This window comes from Magallana gigas, chromosome 10, assembly GCF_963853765.1.
Source record: "Magallana gigas chromosome 10, xbMagGiga1.1, whole genome shotgun sequence".
Taxonomy (NCBI): Eukaryota; Metazoa; Mollusca; class Bivalvia; order Ostreida; family Ostreidae; genus Magallana; species Magallana gigas.
In genome coordinates this window covers 20,296,920-20,307,767 of record NC_088862.1, presented here as the reverse complement: position 1 = coordinate 20,307,767, position 10,848 = coordinate 20,296,920, and the positions used below count along the sequence as shown (strand labels likewise).

Here is a 10,848-nt window from a genome sequence, read left to right as displayed (position 1 = left end):
AAATTGAATTTGTGTGCATTTTTTAACCATTTGTCATTTGCATGTATTCCCACCTCATGATGGGGGTGTGGTCATGATGTTCAAATTTGGTATTTCTTTGTATGTAAAACATGTATTTCAATCTTTTTAACCAATAAATCTAGATCTTTTACTATTGGTTAAAGAATAAACAGAGGAATTAGGTTTCATCATCATCCGTTCAGCATATTTGGGAAATGACTCCTCGGGTAAGATGCCTGATTGCCATTTTCTAGGTACCTGTCCCTTATGAAGAGATGAAAGTGAAGGTTTTGTGTTCCAAATAAGTTGCTTTTATGTTCCAATGGAGTTTTTAAACCTGTTAATACCATTTAGAAACAAAAAGGTTGATTGCAAGGAGGAATAGTGTGTTTTTCTTATTCCCATTTGCAGGGGGATAGGTGATACATATGAGTTGAATTCTCCTAGATGTTGTTACTAAATGTGAATATTTCAATGTTTTTCCATCAGATTTGGATAAAGGTTTCTTGTTATAACTGATGTTAAAAGAAAAAATGTCTTTTGGATTGAAAGAAGTCATGATATATCTTGAAAACCTTACAGAAACAGGTTAAGGTGAATCAGCCTCGAAAGGGGGTAATACTTAAACAGCCATAACTTTTTTATTTTTCAATGAAATCAGACCAAATTTGGAGTGTTTTACTCAGAATTGCATGAACTTTCTGAATTTAAAGTGTTTTGGTTAGAGAGAAACAAACTCTTAAAGTTAAAGGTGGCAGGGGATAGTTTCGAAGGAAAGACCCGGTCAAAATTTTGAAATAAAGGGAGAACCTGGGGTTTGGCTGGTTATTTGAGGGGTATAAATTGCTAGAATATTTATTGCATTCATTTTGTGGATAGAGGAGCTCATGTCAATTTCACTGATATATGACACTTTAATACTGGTAGCACTTTTCATCAGATATGGAATGAAAATGCGAAACTGTGGCCATAATTTTCACTTTCGGTTTTGTGCTTGAAAAGTAGGGTGGGTTCAGAACACGAAATGTCACTCGAAAAGAAGGTGATTGACCCCCCATCAATTGGTGATTATTTGCATGGGTATACATTAAGCTACCAATCCTATGGTAGTTTATGGCAGTTGCTCGGGACTGGAGCGTGGTTCTGGACCCGTGAAAATGTGAAAAAAGGGCAATTTTTCAGAATATTTTGAGACCGTCCCTGGCTATTCTTTATAGTGCTATATGTAAGTTGTACTTGTTTTATTCTGAAATGTTTAAAAATTCTCAAGAGTCGGGACCATGTGTCCCCTGCATGCAAACCAATTTTAGCAAATTTAAAAACCCACTGAAAAATTAAATCTCATATATGAGCACTATCTGCCTCACATTTCCTCGACCAAAAATACTATCCCCTGCCACCTAAGTCGCATGTTGTCATATTTATGTTGCATCGTACATCTGTGATGTCAGAGTCCGGCATTAGTGAGTCATTTTACCCATATAAAAATCAAACCATTAAAAAGATTTATAACTTGCATTTCAACATAATAATCATGCATGTCAACATAATTATCTAATATCTTGCATGTTGACATAATAATCGTGTATGTTGACTTAAATAATCTTGCATTTAGAGGCACCAGTTACCTTCATCAAAATAATATAAATTTTAATTTTGATGAAAAAACCATGTATGATGTTTAGAAGATTAATTGATACGGTAATTTGGTTAAACTGTCAAAAGTCGGATGTTCTGAATAGAAACAAAGAAAAATTATAATTTAAATATATATATATATACATACTTCAAAATCTCGAGGAAAAAAAGCATTTAAGACACGGGAGGCAACTCCATAACATGTTAAGACGGGTAAGGTAGAGTTGTCGGTGTTGTTTTGTGACGTACTTCCTAGTAACAGGTTACTACGGACATATTTATACTGGCTGCCGTGTTGTCAACCAGTTGACAGGCACAAATTGGGAAGGTTTTCATTGTTTATATTCCCGTGGCAGCCTTCATATCTAAACATGCTGGAGGAGGCAAGCATCTACAATCTTATCCCAACGGAGGAGGAAAAGAAAATCAAACAAGCAAGGTACGATTATCTGTTTTGGTTGAGTTGACAGTATAGACATGTACAATATCTTAGTCAAATATCTTCATATATGCTTAAAAGACTTAAAAGGCTTGCATTTGGGACTTAATAACTTTCCACATATCGTATATGCATTCAACATGCTTATATAAATCGTTATTAACTGGACACAGAGAACAAGTGTAGAAATTATGTCTACGCCAATTGTCCATGCGTGTATATTTACACTTGATTGCGCTAGTAAGACACGTTATAAGATATTTTAGTTATTAGAATGTATCATATGTTTATATCTATTGAATCTTTTCAAAAAAGTCACTCAGTATGTGAGTTTTTTTGTTACATTTGTATACATTTTTAAAGGATTGACACAATTCATATTGAATTACAGATACAACTCCAAATTTCGGGATAATGTGAAACAAGAATATGTGTCTGGTCGAGGGGACCACAAAACTATGGGACAAGCCAAGGTGCCTGCCCCAACCACAGATAATTTCCTCAAGAAACGCACCAAAGATGTCATATTACCAAGAGGTATTCTTTCTTAATCCTGATTTCCCTGAAGTAAAATGAAAATCTAATGCAGTATATCTATTCAATAGGTCTTCATTCTCAAAAATTGCCTTTGGTGTTCCCCATTTATTCAAAATTCTTTTCTCTAAATAGATCTTCCCCCAGACCAACAATTCAAGTATGCCGATGAGGAGAGGAGGAGACCCCCAGTCCCAAGGAAAGATGATAAGCCCTTAATGGGCCTGAAAACCTCCAAGAACTTCATCACTACAAATGCAGTCCAGAACATTACATCTGTCCCAAGACAACCACAGAAGGTTTACGTGGATACCAGAGGAGGCCACAAAAATCTCTTGGAGCCATCAGGCTTAGAACCTGTGTACACAAACAAAAAGGTACATATCACTATATTGACAAAGTTAAGATGAAACAAATTTATTATCCCCCCCTCTCTCTCTCTCTCTCTCATAGAGATTATCAACTTCTTTTTTTATATATAAATGTTGTTGAAGTAGTAAGATGCATATTTTTGTCAAAATATTTTTGTCAAAATAAAATTAAATCAGTTGACTGTAACAGCTCTAAAAAAATCTTTCCATCTACAGGATTTTGGAGAAACACCAAAATACTTGATCAGGAGAAGGGATGAAATGCAGAGAGCACAGGAGGAGTATGATGCCTATGTTGCCGAGCATTTCCGTCGCGGAGCCATGAAATCTCTCACAGCCGACGAGAGAGCTGCAATTCTCAAGGGACTTAAACAAAACTGGGAAGAAATTCATGACCAGTATCAGGGTCTATCAGTGGTTCCTGACACCGCCCCCAAAAAGAACAGAAAAGAACGAATGGAAGCCGAAATGAAACAACTAGAAAGAGACATTGAAACCGTTGAAAGGCACAAAATCATCTATATAGCAAATTAAGTGAGAAAAGTAACTAATTTTAATCTATGTCCACCCTATTTATGTTTTGAAGAAAATTCTGTACATTAAGCATTTGCCTAAGGAATTTCATGACATCAATGAGAACCTCAGAAGTGGAAAACAATTTTATAAAAGCTATTTTAGTTTGATGTCAAATTTAACTTAGTTATCAGAGTATTATGAGCAATTTTACCTGATCAATTATATTTTTCATTGCTGAACATAAATAATTTTGGTTTATCCACAAATGTATGTAAAAAGGTACGTTCTTATCTTAAGAAAAGAAAATGTTAAAACATATATATTACTGTTTATGTTGAATTGATATAAACTGAAATAAATCAAATAATCCTAATTCATTGAGTGGTGTGTCGTCTTGATTTTCTACACTGTAAATACTTGAAATCTTGAAATAAGAAGAAGGCAGCATACAGAGATTGTTTAATTCACAATTAACACTCATTATTACCTAATATGGGCTATATAATGAAATACATGTACCATTACTTTTCTTGTCAGAGTTCAGGCCCTGGGGCCATAAAACTTAGACGAGCTCACTTTTGATCTCAGTCTCACTTTTCCACTATATGTTTCTTTTGTAAAAGTGAGACCTAGATCAAAAGTAAGCTCATCTAAGTTTTATGGCCCAGGGGCCAGATCCACACAATTACTATTACATGTAATACAATGTTCAAATATTTAACTAGTGTTTTGTTTTGTTCAGCATCCAACTTGGCTTTTTTTTTTCAACTATCACTTACTTTGAATTGAAGTTTGACCTCTGTAGACAATATTTATAATTTATTTTCAAAATTCAATAATACAGAAAAAATCAATTTTCGTAGAAATGATGATTTTTTATTACACACAACATTGAAATTTTAGAATTTGTAAAATTTAATGACTTAAATATTTGATCAACTGGTTATTGTAAAAGCTGCTAAATATTTGCTATGAATATTTAATATGTACATAAATTATTGTGACAGTAAACTGAAAACAGCTAGAGTAACTGGCCTTTGCAATACATATGTATAGGAAGATGAATTATTCTTATTTTTTAATCACACTTCTTCCCATTTGAAGCATAATTAATGACATCAATATACATTCAGAAGTTCCAATTCGATAGATAGTTTACAGTAACAGCTTAACATAAACATCTCTGAATTAAATTGGTTTGTATTTGTTAAATAATGTGTAAAAATCTAATGTTTTTTGGTTTGATACAGACAATGACCTTCAAAGTGGCATTTAATGCAATCATTTTCAAACACACATCAAATAAAACAAGTAAAATCAGTCCATCATACATATGTAAATAGTACGTCACATATTATAATAATAGTTTCTCTTTTACGAATAGATCAAATGAATTCCAAAGAACCAATTGAATTGGTTTACTTGGACGCAAAATGAAATTCAAAATAAAATCCGATAAAAAATTTTCTCTAACGATATTAAACCAAAGATAAATAAAATCACACATTTTACTTCATTCCTAACCTATTAAAAGAAAACAAATTAAAAGAAGGAAGATGGCAGGGAAGCTGATTGTTAAGGCAGTGTTACTCGGTCAGTGTAAGTAGAGATTCTTGGACACTCCTTTGTCAGTTGTCCATCATTAGTGCGTTGACGGCACTCTGTGCCTCCATTTCCATGGCAGCAGCATCCACTTCCTCTGAGCTCTCGCGTCCCTTGTTAGGCTCTCTGTCGATCCCCCGAGACAATTCCTGCTCGTGGTAGATTTTCATCTCTCTCTCATATTGCTCCTTCTCTTGTTCATACAAGTCAAAGTAAATCTGCAAAATAAATAATTTTCACTTTATCCCTAAAACACTAAAAACAGCATTGTTTCCTTTATATGTGTTGAGATTTTATTGGTAGAATACAATACAGCATGATTTAAGGAGATGTTTCTTTATAAAAAGACTTATGCCCTTACATTTAAAAAAGGTTCAAAAGTTAAATTGCACATTGTAATTCAATATTTTGGATCCGACTACCATAAAACATCAATGTTTTTGGAATACCCTATATCATTAATGAAAATATTTCTTATAGATATTTCTACACACCTTTAGCAACAATTATACAACCTACTTTTTTCTGATCTGGTTTTAGAATATTCCACTCCAAAGCAATTCTACGAGTCAACTCATGGTTTGAAATTTCTTCATGTTTCTCCTGCAAAAAATGAAAAGGATAGAAAAGATAGATCTATGTATATCAACTGCAAGATCCAAGAGCACACAAAGTTTCTAGAATCAATTCCAAAAGGGGGAACTGTGTGGAAAATAAATTGAATCATTCATGGCTAGTTGTCAAACACTGTTTTTAAAATCAAATTCCTTTTAATTCATTAGGGTTCAACAAAAGCATATAAGTGTTTATGATCACTAAAATTGTTTCATAACTATTTATACAAAAGTTATGAGAAAAATTCCGTCTCATACATCATTTTACATTATATATTCACTTCATTGCTTCTATTGTAAACATCATAATGGTTTGCCTATGCGTATTTTCCTCATTCATTATGTGCTATGTCGTGTGAATTCCCCTGTAAGCCCCACCTTGAAGTATTCCTCTGACACGGCCGTCCTCCTGTGCTGACAAAACAAAAGAAATGCATTGGCGGGCTTCTTAGGGCCAACAAAGTCCTTGGCTTTTTCTACCTTCTTTTTGGATTTACCTGATAAAAGGGAGAAACATATCTTGTTTATCAACATTTAGCCCAGTCTTGAAGAGTTTTAAAGAAACCTAAAGTTTCCATTCTGAAGAACATTAAATTTATATATTCTCTTATTTTAAAATGGTATTGTCACATTTTGAGCCGAAAAACTTTTGAAAGTTATCTTTCCACTTTAAAATTCAAAATACTCAATGAATAAAATATACTTCACATACTATTAGCCAACTAAAGTTAGAATGCTAGTTATCAATTTACAAGCATCATACTAAAGGACATATTAAAGTGTTCCAATGTAAACAGAGCCTAAATGCAGCTGCGTCATCCTTTCACCAAAATCTAAGGGAGGGGGCTCAAGAATGAATTTTATAAAAAAAAAATTTCAAGTAACTGATTTATCTTTTTTATTGAGAGTAAAGGCTTGAATTTTCTATAATCTGTTGATCATTATCAAGTTGAAGTGTTCTAAAAATTTTGTCAAGCCCCCACATATTTCACATCTCTCACTTAGAGAAATATCCCAACATCTTTCACATGCTTAAAGGGGAAGGGAACTAAAAATATGTTGTACAATAAAATCTACTTTAATTGTACATTGTATTTATTTTCATTAAAAAAAACCTGGTTATTTCAACATTTCTAATAGATCATTTCAACATTTTTTAGATACAGACTACGATGAAATCCTAAGATTTCTTACATAACAAACTTTTCATACACACTGATTTCTAGTGATTTAAAAAACTACCGGTACATGCAGATTATTAAAGTTTAAGTTACGAACTTGAGGAGATTTGTCCCATGTCTGCTAACACTCGGGGACTGACTGCTGAGATGATGTCAGATGAATGTTTCACTCCATGAGCTTTTCCATTGCTGCTTTTCATTGCACGAAGAGGGTTGTGTATTTGATCCTCCTACCGATCACAGAGTACAATAAAAATTGATCCTATACTTGATGTGTTTATTGTCAGACAAAGGGTAACCAACTCTAATGTTTAATAAAGTTTACTAATGAAATTTTGACATTTTTCTTCATCTTTATTACAAAAAAGTAATCAAGAACTTATATTTTGCATATCCATTTTGTGTATCTTCAAAGGCCTGAGATGATTTTTTTTCTTGAATATGTACCATAATTGATGTTTTATTTTCCTACTTATAGACCCATGGACTAATCAAGTTAGCCAAGAACATTCAAACAAGTTTACATTTATCTGCCAAACAGAGATTTTCACAAACTGTTAGCTGACCTCCCACATCACTGGAATCTGTGCATCTTTGTAGTCGTCCCCATGTTCATCCAGGCGGTTGGTTAGAAACCTAAATAAATGTATCAATGAAAGAATCTTTAATACTAAAACCTTAAATTTCTTCACATCATCATTCTCTTTCTTTAAATTTCCACTGATTTCTATCTAACAATATTTTTGTGTTTGCATGCAATATGCAATAGTCAATAGAATCTTTAATACTAAAACCTTAAATTTCTTCGCATCATCATTCTCTTTCTATATCTTAAATTTCCACTGATTTCTATCTGACAATATTTTTGGGTTTGCATGCAATATGCAATACATACATATGCATGTTATTTAAATCCTATTTGTTGTTCCATATCTGACTGGTAAAAAAGATTCCATATTAGAAACTAATAAACAATGAACCACAACAATGTGCAATGCTGACCTTCTCTCCCTCTTGTATCTCTTGATGAGCTTCTTCACATGCTGTATTCTGTTGACTATTTTCTCATTAGCCTATAGGAGAAACAGAATGTCTTATTATTGCACATAGATACAAGGGTTTGTATTCATCTGTCATCTTCTTATCAACCATAAATTTGAGTTACTGTTACAGTATATGGTTGGTCAATATAAAGTCATAGTGTGTTGTGAACAGTCAGTTATCCAGGTTCATCCAATCACCCAAAGGTGATTATTGTTGTACTCCACCCTGATGCTATACATACACACATCCCTGTTACGGATCCTTTCTATAGTGCACAGCAATTTAGTGTAATATGAGGGGTCTATATTCATCACTAATATCATAATGATACAGTGCATTGTATTTCATATTGCACAGGCCTCTGAATTTCTATCAATAAGCTGTTAAATGTATGGGAAGAGAGAGAGAGAGGGAGAGAGAGAGAGATATTTATATATATATATACCCTATCTATATATAAAAAGTGTATTTATATATAGATAGGGTATATATCTCTATCTTCCCTTACATTTAACAGCTTATTGATAGAAATTCAGAGGCTTGTGCATATTACAAGTCAAAAACATTTTCCATTTGCATTTAACTGTTTAAGTAACCGCCTAAATATTGCTTTTCATTATTGTAATAGCGAGCGCAGCGAGGCGACGCGAAGCGCCGCTCGCGTAGCGAGCTCCATAGACAACGTGTATGAATGGAGGAAATTCGAGTTGAAATCTGCACATTGTTCAAAGAAAATTTTGTGGACCCGCGTGAAGACGTTCTACTATCCCAGTGATCCATTGCGGTGCATAGCAACATGGCGGAACAGGAAGCGTTTCTAAGGAAAATCTTACCTGTAAATCGCATATATCTTTCTCCATTTACCAATAAAAAGTCCTTTTTTAAAAAACACTAAAGTAAACAGCACATATGCTTACGTAAAAAACTGAACGTTTGCTGACATATGACGTCATTTCCTTCCCCGACAACTAACGAAAACTGTCGAGCGCAAAAGAAAGTTAAGTATGACGTCACAGTGATCTCGCGTTTTAATTTCCCGCGATACATTTAGAGGTGGATCAAGCATCTGTACTGGATGTAACGTGTAGGAAGTACTCAGTATCAGTGTTAACGGTGACTCTTTGGCTGATTAGTTTTGTTTTGATAAATTTTTTTGCCTAGTAAATACACATGCAATTTCCATGCTAAATTTACTGTCATATTGATCCAATCATATATGCATACGTTAGGTAGGTGACAAAAAATTATTCAAAAAGAAAAGTCCAATCATTATTAGATCTACGTGCAGCCACATCATTTTGTAATAAATGAATAAATAAAAGAAAAAAATTAAACTTTTAAAATATCTACATGTATTTGTTATAGTTGCATATGTGGACATACCTTTCAATTATATTGGATATCACACACTAAAAAAGGTTGAGGGCACATGTCTTCAACGCTTATATAGCGTACAAAAATGAAAAAGATTAATAACAAAATTGATGTCACAGAGGAAAATAATTAAAACACAGGTAACAACAAGGAACAAAATGAAAAATAACACAGACACACAATTTGTTTACTGATTTTAATGATCATTATTAAAAGGTAAAGGAATGATAAAACATAATATTATTGTATTTAATAAGTCTGTTTAACATTTTATTAATGCTCAGTGGTAGTTTGTTTTAAAAAGGTTTGATAATTTCGGGTTCCTTGCGGTGGTAAAAGTTTTCGAGACAAAGCCAAAGTTTTTTGGTTAGGGCAAGTCCACGGGTTACATTTAACAATGATGACAGATGTGTGGTTCCTTCTGCGCTCGCCCCAACGGTCACACCGTAAAACATATTATCATATTTCATTGGAATGAATGATGACAATTTGCGTTGGATACTTATGACCATTTATAAGACCATCATGCATCATCAACAAAAGTGAGACCCAAAGAAGTGAGAGAGAGCAGGAGGGCTGTGCAATATACCTGTTGAAGCTGTTCGCACTTCTTCCTCAAGGAAAAGTACTTCTGTAAGAATGCATTCTCGTTCGTGAGCGTTTCTAACTGTGCTTCTAACGTTTCAGTCATATTAAACGTTGAGAAAATGCAAAAAAGACTGATTAGTTCAACCTGTGGTTTTATAATTTCACGTATACCGAACCCGATAAATATAAGCATTACAGGGAAATGTTCGCCTCGTTTTAATTTCGCTCCTTACACCCTCGTTGTCAGCAGGCGAATTTAAGACTGGGTCGCGAATTCCAAATTTCAATTAACTCTCTACATTGAAACAATAAAATGCTTTCTTTGGTGATTCATGCGGGATATGAAGGTGGCGACATTGCCAGCGCGGGTTATGCATTTCTTCTTCAAAGATCAACACCTTCATAACCTGCATGAATCACCAAAGAAAAACATTTTATTGTTTAAATTTACATCTTTATTTTAAATTTACTGTGTATAGTAAGTTAATTTAACTCACTTTTAATTTACATCAGCGTTACATGTAGCTAAAAGAAGCAGCCAAATCGTCTCCCATGGGAATTTGGGCATGCATCATGATTATTTCATGCAGTTCGTGATTTTTCCTAGGTCGTTGTAGCAGGCACGTAGCATCGGGCCGGGGGGGGGGGGGGGCTTGCCCCCCACTTTTTCTCGCCGCAACAAATTTTTCAAAATTAACATACAAAAAATTGAATTAACATAGAGTTGCCCCCCCCCCCCCACTTTTTTGGGAGTATGTAAAAAATTGATATAGAAATAAGGAAATTAGCCCCCCCCCCCCCCCCACGGATTAGGTTTTTGACTATTTTCGGAAATTACAAATTTCCCTTTTTTTTCTTTCTTTCTTTTTTTTTTAGCTACCCCCCCCCCCACCCCCTCCCCCTCGGATTAGGTTTTTGACGATTTTCGGAAATAACAATTTTCCTTT

The 10,848-nt window shown here is 33.9% G+C and overlaps 2 protein-coding genes across 2 annotated transcripts; one reads left to right on the top strand and one right to left on the bottom strand.

The window, feature by feature from the left end:
- Positions 1–1,885: 1,885 nt before the first annotated feature.
- LOC105344153 (enkurin) lies at positions 1,886–3,879 on the top strand. The gene is made up of 4 exons (XM_034452814.2): positions 1,886–2,077; positions 2,469–2,614; positions 2,747–2,988; positions 3,199–3,879. The coding sequence occupies exons 1-4, from the start codon at positions 2,010–2,012 to the stop codon at positions 3,514–3,516; spliced, it is 774 nt and encodes a 257-aa protein (XP_034308705.1). The 5' UTR covers positions 1,886–2,009; the 3' UTR covers positions 3,517–3,879.
- Positions 3,880–4,361: 482 nt separating this feature from the next.
- LOC105344152 (high mobility group protein B1) lies at positions 4,362–10,068 on the bottom strand. The gene is made up of 7 exons (XM_011451805.4): positions 9,903–10,068; positions 7,898–7,968; positions 7,462–7,531; positions 6,993–7,125; positions 6,093–6,211; positions 5,620–5,703; positions 4,362–5,318 (listed from the first exon to the last, which is right to left on the bottom strand). Exons 1-7 carry the CDS (start codon positions 10,002–10,004, stop codon positions 5,127–5,129), a joined length of 771 nt encoding a protein of 256 aa, XP_011450107.2. The 5' UTR covers positions 10,005–10,068; the 3' UTR covers positions 4,362–5,126.
- Between the last annotated feature and the right edge of the window lie 780 nt (positions 10,069–10,848).

Bases quoted from the DNA above. Each gene is read 5' to 3' on its own strand.
- LOC105344153 (XM_034452814.2), top strand. From the start codon at position 2,010: ATGCTGGAGGAGGCAAGCATCTACAATCTTATCCCAACGGAGGAGGAA. The intron at 2,615-2,746 runs GTATTCTTTCTT...TTCTCTAAATAG, and splicing joins AGATGTCATATTACCAAGAG to ATCTTCCCCCAGACCAACAA. The intron at 2,989-3,198 runs GTACATATCACT...TTCCATCTACAG, and splicing joins CTGTGTACACAAACAAAAAG to GATTTTGGAGAAACACCAAA.
- LOC105344152 (XM_011451805.4), bottom strand. From the start codon at position 10,004: ATGACTGAAACGTTAGAAGCACAGTTAGAAACGCTCACGAACGAGAAT. The intron at 6,212-6,992 runs GTTCGTAACTTA...CCCTTTTATCAG, and splicing joins CATGGGACAAATCTCCTCAA to GTAAATCCAAAAAGAAGGTA. The intron at 5,319-5,619 runs GTAGGTTGTATA...TTTATTTTGCAG, and splicing joins TAAAACCAGATCAGAAAAAA to ATTTACTTTGACTTGTATGA.